Source organism: Parasteatoda tepidariorum, chromosome 5 (assembly GCF_982258835.1).
Source record: "Parasteatoda tepidariorum strain Cologne lab strain chromosome 5, Ptep-v5.0, whole genome shotgun sequence".
NCBI lineage: Eukaryota > Metazoa > Arthropoda > Arachnida > Araneae > Theridiidae > Parasteatoda > Parasteatoda tepidariorum.
This window is the reverse complement of record NC_141759.1, coordinates 57,990,218-58,005,840: the sequence shown is the minus strand read 5'-3', so window position 1 is coordinate 58,005,840 and position 15,623 is coordinate 57,990,218. Positions and strand designations below refer to the sequence as shown.

At 29.3% G+C, this 15,623-nt stretch overlaps 1 protein-coding gene and 1 long non-coding RNA gene across 6 annotated transcripts; one reads left to right on the top strand and one right to left on the bottom strand.

The window, feature by feature from the left end:
• AP-1mu (adaptor protein complex 1, mu subunit) lies at positions 1–15,200 on the top strand. Of its 4 annotated transcripts, none has more exons than XM_016049328.4 (2): positions 1–136; positions 13,602–15,200. In XM_016049328.4, exons 1-2 carry the CDS (start codon positions 103–105, stop codon positions 14,876–14,878), a joined length of 1,311 nt encoding a protein of 436 aa, XP_015904814.2. In that variant the 5' UTR covers positions 1–102; the 3' UTR covers positions 14,879–15,200. The 4 variants fall into 4 exon arrangements, with proteins under 4 accessions (XP_015904814.2, XP_087020131.1, XP_087020132.1 ...); XM_087164005.1 differs by lacking the exon at positions 1–136 and adding an exon at positions 9,447–9,677; XM_087164006.1 differs by lacking the exon at positions 1–136 and adding an exon at positions 9,648–9,965.
• LOC147809402 (uncharacterized) lies at positions 5,771–9,421 on the bottom strand. 2 transcript variants are annotated; one of them, XR_015433734.1, is made up of 3 exons: positions 9,054–9,421; positions 8,580–8,785; positions 5,771–6,315 (listed from the first exon to the last, which is right to left on the bottom strand). It is a non-coding gene; the product is annotated as an uncharacterized LOC147809402 (long non-coding RNA). The 2 variants fall into 2 exon arrangements; XR_015433735.1 differs by lacking the exon at positions 8,580–8,785 and having other exon boundaries at positions 9,054–9,418.
• Positions 15,201–15,623: the final 423 nt, after the last annotated feature.

Here is a 15,623-nt window from a genome sequence, read left to right as displayed (position 1 = left end):
TTGGATCATAAACATCAATACATGCATACGATTTCATGGTATCCATACCTTTTTAAGGCTTGAAAATAAGTCTATGTACATTTCTAGCTTTAAATAAGTTGTATGAAAGCTTTTAAAGAGATAGTGAACATTTGTGGTGAGTTACAAATCAATCGACAGTTTATGAAACAAATAAATATATGCTCTTTAACTTTCATGTTAAGTTATAAGTTTTCCATCACATCATTAAGACTTTTTCTTGCTCTTTACAAGTGTAAGTAACAGATGAAGCTCTTTTTAATTTTAATAATAAATTTTGGACAGCAAATACTGTTTACTATTACAGCTGTTTACCAACAAGCTTCCAGACAGGGCAGTGTCTATTACACCGACTATCGGTAAGATAGCCTCAGAGCTATCGCGCCGACGTTGACAACAGCGCCACTTTACAGAAACTAATTCATCGGTACAATAGCTATAAGTTCTTTTCTACCTGTGTATGTGAAATTGGTAATGGGTTGTCATTGTTTGATGGGTTGTCATTGTTTCACCAACAACAAAAAATTTAAAAATAAAAGAACATTATTTCTTTTTTCCTTAAAGCGTATAAAATTTTTCATAGAATTTTTAAAAACTAAATTATTTATTAACATTACATTGGATTTATTTAAATATATTAATTGTTTCTTTCGACTAATTTATATTTTAATTAATAATTTAAATAAAGTTTTTACTAAAGTACAAATAAAGGTGTCTTTTCCTACTTTTTTTTCTGTATATCTACTTTTTTTTCTGTATATCTATTTTTTATTTATCATTTATTTCAAAGGGTACCAAAATTTTCGAAATTATTATTTTTCTTTTAATTTATAAATTTTTTGAGACAGTTTTAGGGGCGATAGCTATTACGGTTATTTAAATAAATTATATTAAACTTAATTGTCTGGTTGAAAATATTTTTTAATAATAATATTTCATAATTATAATTTAAATTCAACTGTTTTTATAATAATAATAATACACTACATAAAGTGACAGAGGAATTAATGGTATACCATTAAAATATATGAAAATATGTTTTGCGATACAGCTTTTTATAATACATCTAGCATTTGAACATAATATATTAATATTAATAGTTATTTATTTTAGTAGAGAATTGTTGGGACTGCGAGAGAAAACTGCCTTATAAATTATTAATGTTATTAACTTCATATTGATCAAATATATTTTATGTAATTTATTTTCGGTGGTTGACTTATAAATTAAATGAAGATTAAATAACTTTTTTCAATAAGTTATGTATCCAATAACGAGGCAATGAAAATGAATGGCAAAAAAATTTAATTTTTGTCTTATTTAACTATCAAAAGTAATTAATTTTGCTTAGTCATTTAATTCCAAAATTCTTAGTGAATGACGGATTCCAATGACAAAATCCAACCCATAGTCCAAGAAAACCTCTCACTTGGTTTTATAATGCAAAAATGCAGAGTGGGAGCTCCATCCAAAGACAGATACTTTGAAACCGTGTTTTAGGAATCTATATCTACACTTAACATTTTGTCTTCAGATTAATGTTTTTAAATTTAAAATGATGGGGAAATCATTGGCAATATTTAAAGTGTGCATTCACATTTATAAAGCTTGGGCCCAACATTCTTACTTACTTGCGTTAAAAATAGCTATTTTAGGCTCTAGTCAGTTTTCTTGTTATATATCTGTAATGAGTAGAGCAGCGAACACTTCACGTTAATGAAATATTACCTCTACAATTGTCAAAAAATACACTTTAGGCAGCTCCAGAATAACTTGAAGTGTTAAAATGAAGCACCTAAGGTTGTTGAACAAATAGTTCCATAGCTAGGTGTAAAGAATTATATTTCAGGTTGATAAGTAATAACCTAAGGTTGAAAAAGAAACACCTTAAAGTAGTAAATATCTACCTCTCCTCAAATGTAAGATGAAACACCTCAGGTTGTTACATATACCTCTGGAGGTATATTTGAGGTAAATTTTGAGATATTCATTTGAACCCTTTTCAACCTAATGACATATTTAAATATTAATTTCATTTTTACCTTTGAAAAATACCTCAATTTATCCTTAAGGGCACTCTAAATAACTTTTGATCTAATGATCAGAGACCTTCACGCTTAGGGCTCAATCTTAATGGTTCACGAGATGGGTGACCACAAATATGCTAATTAATAAGAGTCGACGATATTTTAAGTTACGAAGAAGTCAGAAAAAAAAAAGTACTTTCTCTGAATAAACATATACCATTTTTGGAAGGCTACAGACAGATTTACGAAACCCCTAAATATAGGTGGAAGCGGCAACAATTTATAGCCAGGAGAAGTTAATGTAAATCTTACTATTTTGTGTATTTCGCTACATCTCGAGAACTTTTAAAGCAAATTAGATAATTCTATGCAAAAAATTAATTTTTAATGAACTTTCATTATTTTATTCAATAATGGTTGAAAAACTTTTTAAAAGTAGGTATACAATTCTTTGCACCCATTTTAAAAATTATAATTTTACAAGACAAAATTTGAGCGAAATCGATCGAATAGTTCCTGAGAGATCGAAGTTTAAATATCTAGCCCTTTTGAAATTCAATTTCTAAGAGACTATTCGACTGATTTCGCTCAAATTTTGTATTTTGCCATGTAAAATTATATTATTTAAAAACTGATGCAAAAAAACTTGATAACTTTTCAAAAGTTTTTTTTACCAAAATTGAATAAAATAATAAAAAATAATGAAAGTTTACTAAAAATTATTTTTGGATAAATGAATTTTATAAGTGTGTGAAAATTTTCTTCGATTCGCTTAAAAAATTTTGATGCGTAAGTAAAGTAAAATTAACATTAAGAGGTCCAAACTTTGGAGCACTTTCTTGACCGCCATATTTCATGGACTGCTGCTACCCGTATATATTGGGGTCTAGAAATCCAAATCCGTCAAAAATGGTATGCTTATTGGAAGAAAGTGCGATTTCTATTTAATTTTGGCACTTAAAATATCGTCTGTACTAAAATTAGCACATTTGAGGTCACCATGGTGACCTCAAATGTGCTAATTTTAGTACAGACTTGCAAGTCCTAGACATCTTATCATCAAATCAAAAGTTATTCAGGGTGGTCCAGTTCGTTGTTTTTTTTCCTTTTGTTGCGCATTGTACATTCCAGGCTGAAAAACGAATGGAATGTATGTTACGATACATTTCAGGACAAACATCTCTTTCTGTCATTAAAGGATAGTCAATTCGTTTTTACTATGGCAAAATATTTTCAGTTTAAAATAGCTTTGCTTCTAATCTTGATGGTTGAAGGCATATCAGTTTCAGGGACAGGGGCAATGTTTTAAAAGCGTACTTGTTTGTACAGTTAGATCGGATCATGATCAATTTCCAAGAATTTCTCTTTTGTGTTAAACTAAAACTACATATGTAACTAATGGATTGAGGGTCATATTACTTCCTAATTCAGTCAGGATGCAAAAAAATAAAAAAAGCGTTAAGTTTTTTTTTTCCATAATTTTAGTCTATTTCAGATTTTTCCTTTTTTTTCAATATTTCTTAGTTTACTTAGAATATATTTAAAATTTTATACATACCTATGATGACCAGGAAAAGTAATTAAAATTTACAAATACAGTAAATCCTGTTTCTGTGCGGTCCTTATTTATGCGATTTTGGTTTTGTGTGATTTATTTTTATGCGGTATATGAATCTTAGCGGCGTTAGCGCCAGTTTAATTTTTCCTATCAATGTACATATACATGTTGTGGGCGAATTCTGATTACGTGGTCTCTCCTTGACAACGATGTATCTGGATTTCGCGATGCTCTGTTCATTTATTTTAAACAATCTCTTGATAAGGCAGAGTCAGTTACGTACATACGAGGGTCAATCTGAAATTTTTGAGATACAATTTGGTGTTTAAAGTTACACTTCATGAGGTTTACAAGCAATTGACCAGTCGACCGTCGTCATAAAACTGATCACCAATTTTATGGTACTAAGAAACAAATCAATTGAAATCCTATCTTCAAGCTATTGTTAACCATTTCAGAAGATGCGCGTTTTGCTTACGACGAGTAGCAGCAAACTATTTAACGCATAATTTGAAAACTTCTCCATGTACATGGACAATGAAGAATTAATTATTTTTAAAATTTCTTTAGGTCTAATTTAATTGAAAGCATTCTCTCATAAATCATTGATGTATTTTTTTTAAGTCCAACTTTTTTTATGCGGTCCCTAAGCACCGCATAAATTTTTTTTTTTTTTAGGTACTATATCGTACAAAGTTGTTTGTTATACGTAATAACTTATAATTTTTTTTGTATGATTTCTTTTATGCGGTCCCTATACAATGCACAAAAAAAGGTTTTACTGTATGTTTTTCTTGAGTTTATGATTATAATAACCATTTACTAATAAAAAATAAATATTTATCAGGAATATAAGCTTATAAAGTATCTGGCAAACAAATAAAGTATCTATCAAACAAATAAAATAAACTGTGTTTTTAAGTTTCGCCTTTGAAATTTTGATTTCCAGAAACTTCTGTGATCAATGATTTTTTGAAACGTCTGAACCTTCGATCTTAGGATCACTGTTAGCGAAAAATTCGGGATTTTCCCAGAGCGTAATCAGCCCTGCCTATTGACAAAACAAGTTACGATTACTTTTGGACCACTGAAAGCTAAATTTGTCACTTTACCACTTAAGAGAATTATTGTAAATAAACTTAGAATTTTTTCTGCCTTACGGGTAGAAGTCTCAAATTTCAACTGAATTGCTATAGATCTGTGTCTGATGCGCAAAAAACTAAACATCTTCAAAGTTAAAAAATAATCTTTAAGTATTTCTTGAGAAATTTAAAGCACTTGTTTTTTGAACCTGGGACATAGTATAAAATGTCCTTTCACTAACCTGGAGTAGACACAAAAATAAGTTAAAAAATAAAATTGTGTGAAGATAAACTGCTGGAATCTTAAGTAACTCAGATTTATTTGTATTGTCATTTAAGATTTAAAATTAATTAAATACGATTTAATGTTTTCAGTGCCTGTATCAAAGTAATACCATGTTTGGTACTATATATGTTTGATTTTATACATATGTTGTGGAGGTTAAAATTTTTTAAGTTCCACTTATTTAAATTAAGAATCAAATATAAAAGATAATTTTCAAAGTAAAATCTTCATAAAACAGAGGAAGTTGATAAATAGGAATTTTATAATCAATATTTAAAGAATAAGTGTAGGAAAGAAAGGAGATTTTTTAAAAATTTATTCTCGAAACATTTCTATAAATACAAAACCTTGTATATTATCAAAATTTCATCAAACACAAATGCAGGAAGAAACTAAGCTTTTATTGGACAAAAATGTAGCAGATTTAAAAAACTAAATATAAATTTATACAATTAGGATTAGAAGCAAGCAATCACAAAGTTGAAAGAAACATATACTACATAAATTACAGTTAAAAGGAACATACTGAATGCAAATTTATTGAAAGTAAAGTACTATTCTATCAAAATAGGTAACACCTATACCTAGAAACTTAATTATTTAACAACTTGGTGGGAAAATTTATGTCATTGAAGTCCATCAGAAATTAATAATGAAATGTAAATGATGAGTTTTTATGTGGACATTCACTTGAAATTTGACAATGGTTAAACAAATATTTTTTTTAAAAAAAAAGCAATAAAAATTACTAATTAAGAAATAAAGTTTGTTTCAAAATTAAAAAAAATATAAAGATGGCTTACACATGACAAATATTTATTCAAAATTGGCTTACACATGACAAATATCTATTCAAAATATATCTCACAGGAAGAAAATCAAAATAAGCTAAAAAAAAAGTCTAAAAAGTTTAGATTTTGAACAATACTTTTGCTCTGGAGGCTGCAGAGGGCCGACACAGGAATAGTGATACCACTGCGAATAAGAGTCGCACAAAATAGTATCACCATACCGCAATCTTGTTTGCATGAATAACATTCTCATGTCATCATTCTCGATTTTGTAAAATCACATTTTTAACCAATAGCCACCCATCAGAAGTAAAGAACAGCTTCACTTCATTAATTTCAACACATGATTCCATACAAGAAGAAACCTTCTCTATACCACATTCTATAGCAGCTTCTTCTTCAAAATGCCTTTATTTATGGTCTTCGATAATGTCTCTTCATCTACAAAGCAGTTCATAAGCATATTTTTTCCCCTCCAAAACTGCTTTTCTTGTAAAAGGAGTGGGCCTATTACCTTTCTTCCTCTTCAAACCAACAACTTTTGTCGTTAAACCTAAAAATAAAAAATATTTTAAGAAAAAAAAAAGCTAGATAAAAGAAATCATTGCAGAAGATAAAAATTGCTAAAATAAAAATAAAGTAGTTTTTAAGGGCGATGGGAACCCGGCATAAATAATAGAATTAATTTTTGGGCCATTTAATGAGTGATTTTTTTTAAATATGCAAAAAAAAAGGAATTTTTTTTTTAATTTTAGAAAGAATTGCTAAATTGTGTATTGTAGTCTGATTTGCTAAATTGTGCAGTTAGAAAAGCTAAGGAAGGGAAAATAATAAATCTGACCAAATTGAAATTGTTTTAATGCAAGATTAATATACTTGTTCCTTTCACATTATTGTTGCATTTATATTTTATAATGTTAGAGTTAAAAATTGTGTCTTTAACAATAAAAAAGATTCAAATACAGTGATACGAATGCCCTTACATACGAGTTATTTGAGATATGAGGAATGGCCTTGCAAGCCCTTCTCGTCCTCGACAATGCTCCCGTTCACCCACCGAGCCTCGAAATCTATAGCCGAAAATTGTGCTGTCGGCTAAGTCCATAGCTTTGAAGGATTCGAACTCGAAGTGCCAGCGGAGGAGGAGATTGTGCCTCTGAGAAAATCCATGGACCTGGTGATGGGTGAGCATTCGGGCGTACTGCAAGAAATTGGATTCGAGGAAGAACCAGAGGTGGAGGAGGTTATCTCTACAAATGAGATAAAAGAATTCTTGGGAATGTGGAAGAGAATTTCACAGTTCGTGGAAAAGAAACACCCTGAAAAAGTTGAAACTGGTCGTACATTGGAGCTATTTAATGAGACTTGCCTAACTCATTTCTCCAGCATTCTGAAAAGGAAGAAACAAACCTCCTTGGACAGTTTTTTTTAAAATCTGGCTAAAAAAGCAAAGATCAGTGAAGAGAAAAGCAGTGACTAAAATTAAGCATATAGTAGCATTTAAGTTGTGTGTAAGTTGCATTTAAGTAACCAAAATACAAATATGCATGAACACTTTATAAAAGCAGTTTTTTCTGCTTTACATTCTCTTTTATTATGTTTTTACATAGTATTTGTCATTTATAAATACATTTTTCTTATTCAAAAACACACAACAAAAACAATTGAGGGTAGCATTTTTGGGGACGGAACGGATTAATGGCATTTCAATGGACAAAATTGCTTTGAGATACGAGCAAGGTTAGGGAATGAATTAAACTCGTATCTCGAGGTATCACTGTATATGTATTAGTGAGTTGGTGATGATGCGTTATTTAAACTCCTTCTAATTTTGTTATATGCATTTTATATTAACTTTTTGGATTTATTTCTATTTTTAAGCTTTTACAATACTATTTAAATAAAAATATTTACACAGTAAAACTTATAAAAAAAAATATCATTATCATAAAAAATACTATGTCATAATTTAAAGTGAATAAAGATATTTAAAGAAATATGAATTATATTAAATGTCAGCACAAAATCACTATTTATGATAATAACACTCCGAATATATTCTTCCTCAATCGGAAACAAATTGTATACTAATATAATACTATTATAAGGGTCATGCATTAAATTATTAAAAAAATTATATTGTTATAACAGTTTGCATAACTAAAGTCAATGTACTTGCTTTACTTCCAAGTATTTCATTGAATTTATTTTTAGAACACAAACATTAAATTTGCCTCAAAACTTATTTTACTTGGCCAAAAACAAATTCAGAATTTGAATTTTCTATGCGTCTTTGCTTCTAACCATATTTTATGGATACATAAAATTTAAAGCAAGGACTGCATATGAAAATTTACTATGCTCTTATATATAACTGAAATACATTTGACATTATGGCAAGGTAAAAAAACAGGGGATATTTCGTATTGTGATCTGGCGAAGCAACTACAATTGCCAAGGTGCCAAACAGATTTTAAACTTGCAAATTTTTTAAAAAAATATATGTAGATAATTGCCTAGGGGTAACTACAAGTTATACCTAACAAGTCCGTCCCTTTCTATGACATTTCTTTTAGTTTCTCGCGGGTCACTGCCCGGAAGTTTCCTGGACTTTGCGATTACTCTGCCGCAGATCACGATACAGAAATCTCCATTAACAACAGTTTGAGCAACAACAATAAGTTCAAATAGATATTATAATATTCACACGTAAGTCAGTGTAAATCACTCTGAGTAACAAAATAATTTCTTAACTATACAAACAATATTATGATAGAAAATGGAGATAATCAGAGTAAATGTAGGAAAAATTTTTACCTATATGAAATGGAACAAAAATATAGATACTTGGAGATTCACATATTTTTGAACTTTCTCTTGGTGCTCAACCGGTATCAGGCTTTCTTTAGGCGAAGAACGGAACAAAGATTCGGAGAGGACATGGTCATGATCCTCATTCATTGATTTTATCTGCAAAAATTGTTCATCTGGAGACAGCAGCTGAACAATTTTGAGTAAAGGTTCTGGAAAATAAAATTTTTTTTAAACAAACTACGTATAAAAAATGTATAAACTAAACTCTATAAGGGCTTGCAGACACAATATAAAATAATAGATAGCAGGTCAGAGAACATATAAAACAAGAGTGTTAAATTGTTCTTTACAAGGTGTATAGTGACTATTGACATGGTGACATCAGGAACGATGTTGCTAATCAATTAACACATTTTAAATAATTCATTTTAAATAACACATTTTAAAAATTAATTAAACAATACAAAATTTACTTACTTGGATTGGCGACTGTTATCTGTACATTTTTTTTAATGAATTCTTCCACCATGTGTATTTCAATTCCAGTGAAGCCTTATCAAATTTTTTAAATTTCTTTGAAGCATTTTGTAAAGTTTTCGCTTCTCTCTTCCAGAAGATCGTCCTTTTTTCTTTTTCAAATTCATGAATGGCTATTTGTTATTCTTCATATGAAGAAAATCAAGATGCTACAAAAATTGTAGCTGCCTTGACTACGATAAACAGAGCTAAATTATTTTTGGAAAAAAAATCGGAGAGTCACGTGGACAGATACGCTCTATGATTGGTTAAAAATTTGATCGGTAAGATAGCAAAATGAATTTTACTGCGCCGATAATCGGTGCAATAGACACACCGTCCAGACAGCCATCATTTAGTTGAAGATTTCGATTAATCGATTATAATTCTTCATATTTAAAATTAAAATAATTTCGTCTTGTAAATAAAATTTAAATGAAATATTGAGTTTAAAATAGTTTTTCTTGTCAAATTACATATAAATAACACTGTTTCATGCAATTTATTTAAATTATATATATAAAAAAATTTTGAGAATAGGTGTGAAGTGAAATCAAAATTCCAACTGCAGCAGACGTTTCATTGGTAAAGTTTTAATATTTTTAAAGTTTCTTGTTATTATTTAAAATTGTATGTTTTGAAGAAAAGAATATAATTATTTATGAATTTTTCCTTTTGTCAGAAATAATCGAATCTCAATTTATAAGCATGTATATGTTTTAGAAAGTTTAGACATTATATGCTCATATGAAATGGGCTACTTAGTTTTGAAATTTTAAAATGACATATTGTTGATTATTTGTGATTGTGTTTATTGTATTGACGTGAACTTTTATGATATGTTAACTGAAATTTGATTTTTAAATCATCAAAGTATGCCATAAGTTTTTCTAATAATTATTGTAAAGACCTAAATACAACCATCATTTGTATATAATTTAATACAGTTTGAATTAGGTTTAATAATACGCTATTTGGATCTGAAACTTTTTTAATTGTCAAGCAAGATAAGTTGTGTAATGATTTAGAGGAAAGCAATTACTGAAATTGATCTTGTTATAATATATTATTATACCATTACTGTTGTGATGTCTATCTCCCTCGCCTGTTATGTGTTTATACATTTATAAGATCTCATTATTGCTTTTATTCTAAAGCTGTATAAAAATAAGAATTATGGATCTATTAAATCTGTGCTTTCTGCTAATTTCCTTTGAAAGGCTATCTGGTAGTGAAGTAAGGTATTAGTCGGGCCCATTTAACATACTTTTGCAATTTATCTATGTGGGAATATTTCCATACTGGTATCAGAGCTCTTCATAGGAATAAAAAAGTGCCGGGTGCTACCACACAAAAAAGGGCACTCACTTAACACGGCAACACTTTATCAAAATGTGTTATACAGTGGGGAACCGATTATCTGGAACGATCGGGACCATCGATATTCCGGATAACTGATTTTTCCAGTTTTTTCAATCGCAACAAAAAGCCGTTTTTTTATAGTTAAACCCAACGGAAAAAAAAAATTAAAAATAATCTTAAAAAGAAGAAAAAACGATTAAGTAATACATTAATGATTATTTCCAAAATGATGGTAAGGTAAACATCTTTCAAAAAAGAACGAAAAATCCTAAAATCTTATGAGGAAAAAAAAAAGTTTTTTTTTAAAAAAATGGCGGGGAAACTAATCGAATTTCTTTCCGGTTTTTTGGTTTTCCGGTTTTCTGATTTCCGGATAACGGGTTCTGTACTGTATTACGTAATAACTGAATTTGATATTCAAAAATTTTGTAACTACCCTTTTATGTGTATATTTCAAAACTTAATCCTCACCCCTGTGGCAGAATTTTTTGGAGCTATCTGCAGCAAAATTCTCTAGCACTATTATCTTTCTGCAAGATACTTTTAATAATTACGAACATATAATTTAAAATAACAAAAGTGCAGTGTTTACAAACTAAAAACTATATAATTTGTTTTTAATTGAACATGTAATAATTTTTTATTCTTATATTATGTGAGATATTCTAGCATTGTGAGTGATATTCTAGCTAGCATTGTGAGTGATATTCTAGCATTGTGAGTGATGTTCTAGCATTGTGAGTTAAGTTCTAGCATAGCTAGAAACGCACAAATTACTTCATCCTTCGCATTTTGTAAATAATCATCACAATAAAAAATCATGAAATCCGTAGTAGTAATTTCCGAAAAAAAGATTGACGACATAATCATGTGAATCGGACTCCTCAAATGCTTGTTTCGTTTCGAGATTAGGTTGTTTGAATAAATAATATCGTATAAAGAATATCGGATTTAAAAACTATGGAGAAATCAATAGCAGTAAAAGAATCGTTTCTTAGAGCATAGGTACTTCAAATTTATTTTAAGCATACTTTATTCTTTTATTGGTAACACATGTTAGCAATCAAGATTGTTTTTTTTTTCTTTAAATATAAGAGAAATGTTAAGTTTAATTTTTCTTTTCATAAATTAATTTAAATTCTGCAAATATTTTATTGAAAAAAAAGCAATTATTAAGTTCCTTTATTTTTAATCTTACTTAAATTTAGCTTTTATGTTTTTGATATTTTGCTTTGTATTTATATTTTAAAATATTTTGATACTTTTTCAAACAAAAGAAAACGTTTTTTGGGAAAAAAATTTTTCTTTGATTTCACCACAGCTAATATTTTTATATTAGATTAAATTCTTTATAGTCATAGATGATGCATATAAAAAGTATTATCAGTGGATTGCTTTGTTTTTAAAAATAAAAGAGATGTATGAGTTATTTTGTATATCTGACACTCATTTAGTAATTTTTTAGATTTATTGAAATACTTTTTTAATAAGATTATTATTTGAGTATTGTATTATGTTTAAGATTGCCATTCTATTCCAGATTTATAAAAGATTTTTTTGAGAAAAACTATTTCATTTGCGATAGAGTATTTATCATTGATTTTTATTTAACCAACCAAACATTTCGCATTGAAACAAGCGTGTATTGAACCCTCATTGTAATTCCTAACTTTCACCTTAAATAACATGGGAGAATCAGTTTTTTCCAAGAAAAGCAGTGGATAAAAGAATGCTTTTAGATGTGGAAGATATTCAGTTGGTTAATTGAATTGTTTAAAATTTTTTGAATAGTTTTTAAATGAAAATTAGTTGTTAACTTCGGTAAGATACGCTCAAGAGGTTTAATTTCTTGTAATATGGGTATCTCTACTATAGGCGTTGCAGGGATTCAATTTTTATAGGGAACAAAATTTAAATGCACAGATATAATAGCACTCTAACTTAAGAAATAAAACTTCTTATATATGCTAAATATGTAAAAAAAAATTTTTTTTTATCTCTTGTTTTTAACTTTGATGGATTTAATTTGATAATGAATGATGGAAATTTTCTTTGTCTTTTAAATATTCAGGGGGACTTAGATTTTTAATTATTGAGGGGAACATATACCCACTATCTCTTCGCCAATGGCATCCATAATCTCTACGCTTTACCAGTGATTTCTTATTTAAGGTGCGTAGCTTCTTTAAGAAATGCTTAAAAGTGTTTATTTTCGATTTTTGTTTTTTAAAACCCCTTAAAGAAGCTTTTTTCATTGGATGTTTTTTAAAAGTGAGATTTTTTTCCCTTTTCGTAATGGAAATTTTTTTCTTTAACATTTCAATTTTCGCCACATATTATGCAAAAACGTTCTTTTCATATTGTTCTATCCAACATTTTCACAATTCATTCTAACACTCCATTTGGGGGAACTCTCGTTCTCTAATGTATGAAAGCCCCAATCATTTGACACATTTGATGAAATACTTGCGAGTCCACATGTACTAATGAGTTTGGTTCCGTGAGATTTTTGCCCTCTCATGTGCAACTCTGCTGCATTTTGCTAAATATTCTTGATTTCCAGCTTCATTTTCAACCCTCTGATATCAAGCTGAAAAATCTCTTGATCATTTTATAAAGCTAATATAATCAAGAAAAGAGTTCTTTGTCAGAAACTAGTTATTTTATCATAATCGTGTAAAGTCTTTGAAAATTATTTTGTATTTTTTTAATGTATGTAGTGCTTAAAAATATTTTTTGAGTGCTTAAAAAGTGTTTATTTTTTGTTGAAAGATTTGGCTACACACACTGTTATTTTTTTGTTTAATTTGTTTGTTCATTCTTTTTCTTATATTTTTTTGCTAGACTTTATTTATGGTATTGTATGCTAGTGTTGGCCAAAAAGTAGTTTAATCTTTCTCCTAATTATTAAGAAGTTTGCAAAATCTTATCAAAAAGATATCTATATAGGGTTATAAGATTTTGTGTGCTTCTTAATTATGGTAAGGTATTTTATTACTTTTTTTTACTACCGTTAAAAGTGTTTTAAAACACTTTGACTTTTATACCTACCATACTGTTCACCATTACTTAATTGATTGTGTTAAAAAGCTGTTTCAAGCAAACTCTGTCTTAAATCAGTTGGTAATATTGCATATTTCATTTTAGATACCAAGATGTCTGCCTCTGCTATATATTTGCTCGACCTTAAGGGTAAGGTCTTAATTTCTAGAAACTATCGAGGAGATATAGATATGTCAGCTGTTGATAAGTTTATGCCTTTGCTGATGGAAAAGGAAGAAGAAGGTTGTATCACCCCAATATTATCTCACAATGGTGTGACATTCATGTATATTAAGTATAACAATTTGTATCTTGTGGCGACATCTAAGAAAAATGCAAATGTTGCTTTGGTATTTGTATTTCTGCATAAAATTGTGCAGGTTTTCATTGAATACTTTAAGGAGCTTGAAGAAGAGAGTATTAGAGATAATTTTGTTATAATTTATGAGCTATTAGATGAACTTATGGATTTTGGCTATCCACAAACTACAGATAGTAAGATTTTGCAAGAATTTATAACCCAAGAGAGTCACAAAATGGAGGCCCAACCTCGCCCACCTATGGCTGTTACCAATGCAGTATCTTGGAGGTCAGAAGGCATTAAGTACCGCAAGAATGAAGTCTTCTTGGATGTCATAGAGTCTGTCAACCTTTTGGCGAATGCTAATGGGAATGTTTTACGAAGTGAAATTGTTGGCTGCATCAAAATGCGAGTTTATCTCTCTGGTATGCCTGAGTTGCGTCTGGGACTGAACGACAAAGTTCTATTTGAAAGTACTGGTCGTGGTAAGAGCAAATCTGTTGAATTGGAGGATGTGAAATTCCACCAGTGTGTGCGGCTGTCCAGGTTTGAAAATGATCGCACTATTTCCTTCATTCCTCCTGATGGCGAATTTGAATTGATGTCTTACCGGTTAAATACTCATGTTAAACCATTAATATGGATCGAGTCAGTGATTGAGCGCCATGCTCATAGTCGTGTGGAATATATGGTAAAAGCAAAAAGCCAGTTTAAACGACGTTCCACTGCAAATAATGTTGAAATAATCATTCCAGTACCAACTGATGCAGACTCACCTAAGTTTAAAACCACTGTTGGCAATGTAAAATATGCCCCTGAATCGAGTGCCATAATCTGGAGTGTGAAATCTTTCCCTGGTGGTAAAGAATATCTGATGAGAGCTCATTTTGGCCTTCCCAGTGTTGAAAGCGAAGAGTCTGAAGGAAAACCACCGATACAAGTTAAATTTGAAATTCCATATTTTACCACCTCTGGTATTCAAGTTCGCTATCTTAAAATTATTGAAAAAAGTGGTTATCAAGCTCTGCCTTGGGTTAGATACATTACTCAAAACGGCGATTATCAGTTAAGAACTCATTGATTTTATGCATGTTGTGCTATTAGGTCCTATTATGTTTGGTGAACCTTACAAGGGTAAAAAAAGAGTTTAAATTATGATTTTATTATAATTTGTGAGATAACCAAAAACTTTATAATATTTTTCTATTAATTAAAATAGATTGTACAAGGTTCATTGTAGCAAATTTAGTTCGCTCTTTCAGCTTGATTAAAAATATGTTGATAAAGCACATCTCTTTTAAATACATGTAAACTGTAGGGTACTTAATGTTTTAAAGAAATTCCATATAATTAGCTGTTGTATGATATTTGTTTTTGTAAAATAAAGAATATTTATCTCCCTGTTTGGATAAATTGTGTTTCTTTGGCAGATCTAGTAATGTTAGCAACCTACACTGTTAATAATTTTCATGGTTTTTCATAAGAAAAATGGATAGATTTGTTGAAACATCACAAGGTAAGGAAATGGTTTTAAAAGAATTTTTCTCTTTATTGGTTGTTACACTTTAAATTGAAAAAGTTTTGCTCCCAATTCAATTAATATGAAATTTAATTCATAGGTGCCAACAGCTGACTAGTTTTGAGTTCTAAGTTAATTGAGCCATCTCAGTTCAGATTCAGAAATTAAATACTATAATATATAAATATTGGGACAAACTGAATATCTTGTTTGATAATATCTTGTAAAAAGAAATCAAACATATTATTGTGGTATATTTGTGTGACAGGTAAAGATTTTGTTTGATAGTGAAATTATTCTATTTTTT

Excerpts from the sequence above, each read along its gene's own strand:
- AP-1mu (XM_016049328.4), top strand. The coding sequence starts at position 103 with ATGAAAGCTTTTAAAGAGATAGTGAACATTTGTG. Across the intron at positions 137-13,601 it reads AGAGATAGTGAACATTTGTG|ATACCAAGATGTCTGCCTCT; the intron begins GTGAGTTACAAA and ends ATTTCATTTTAG.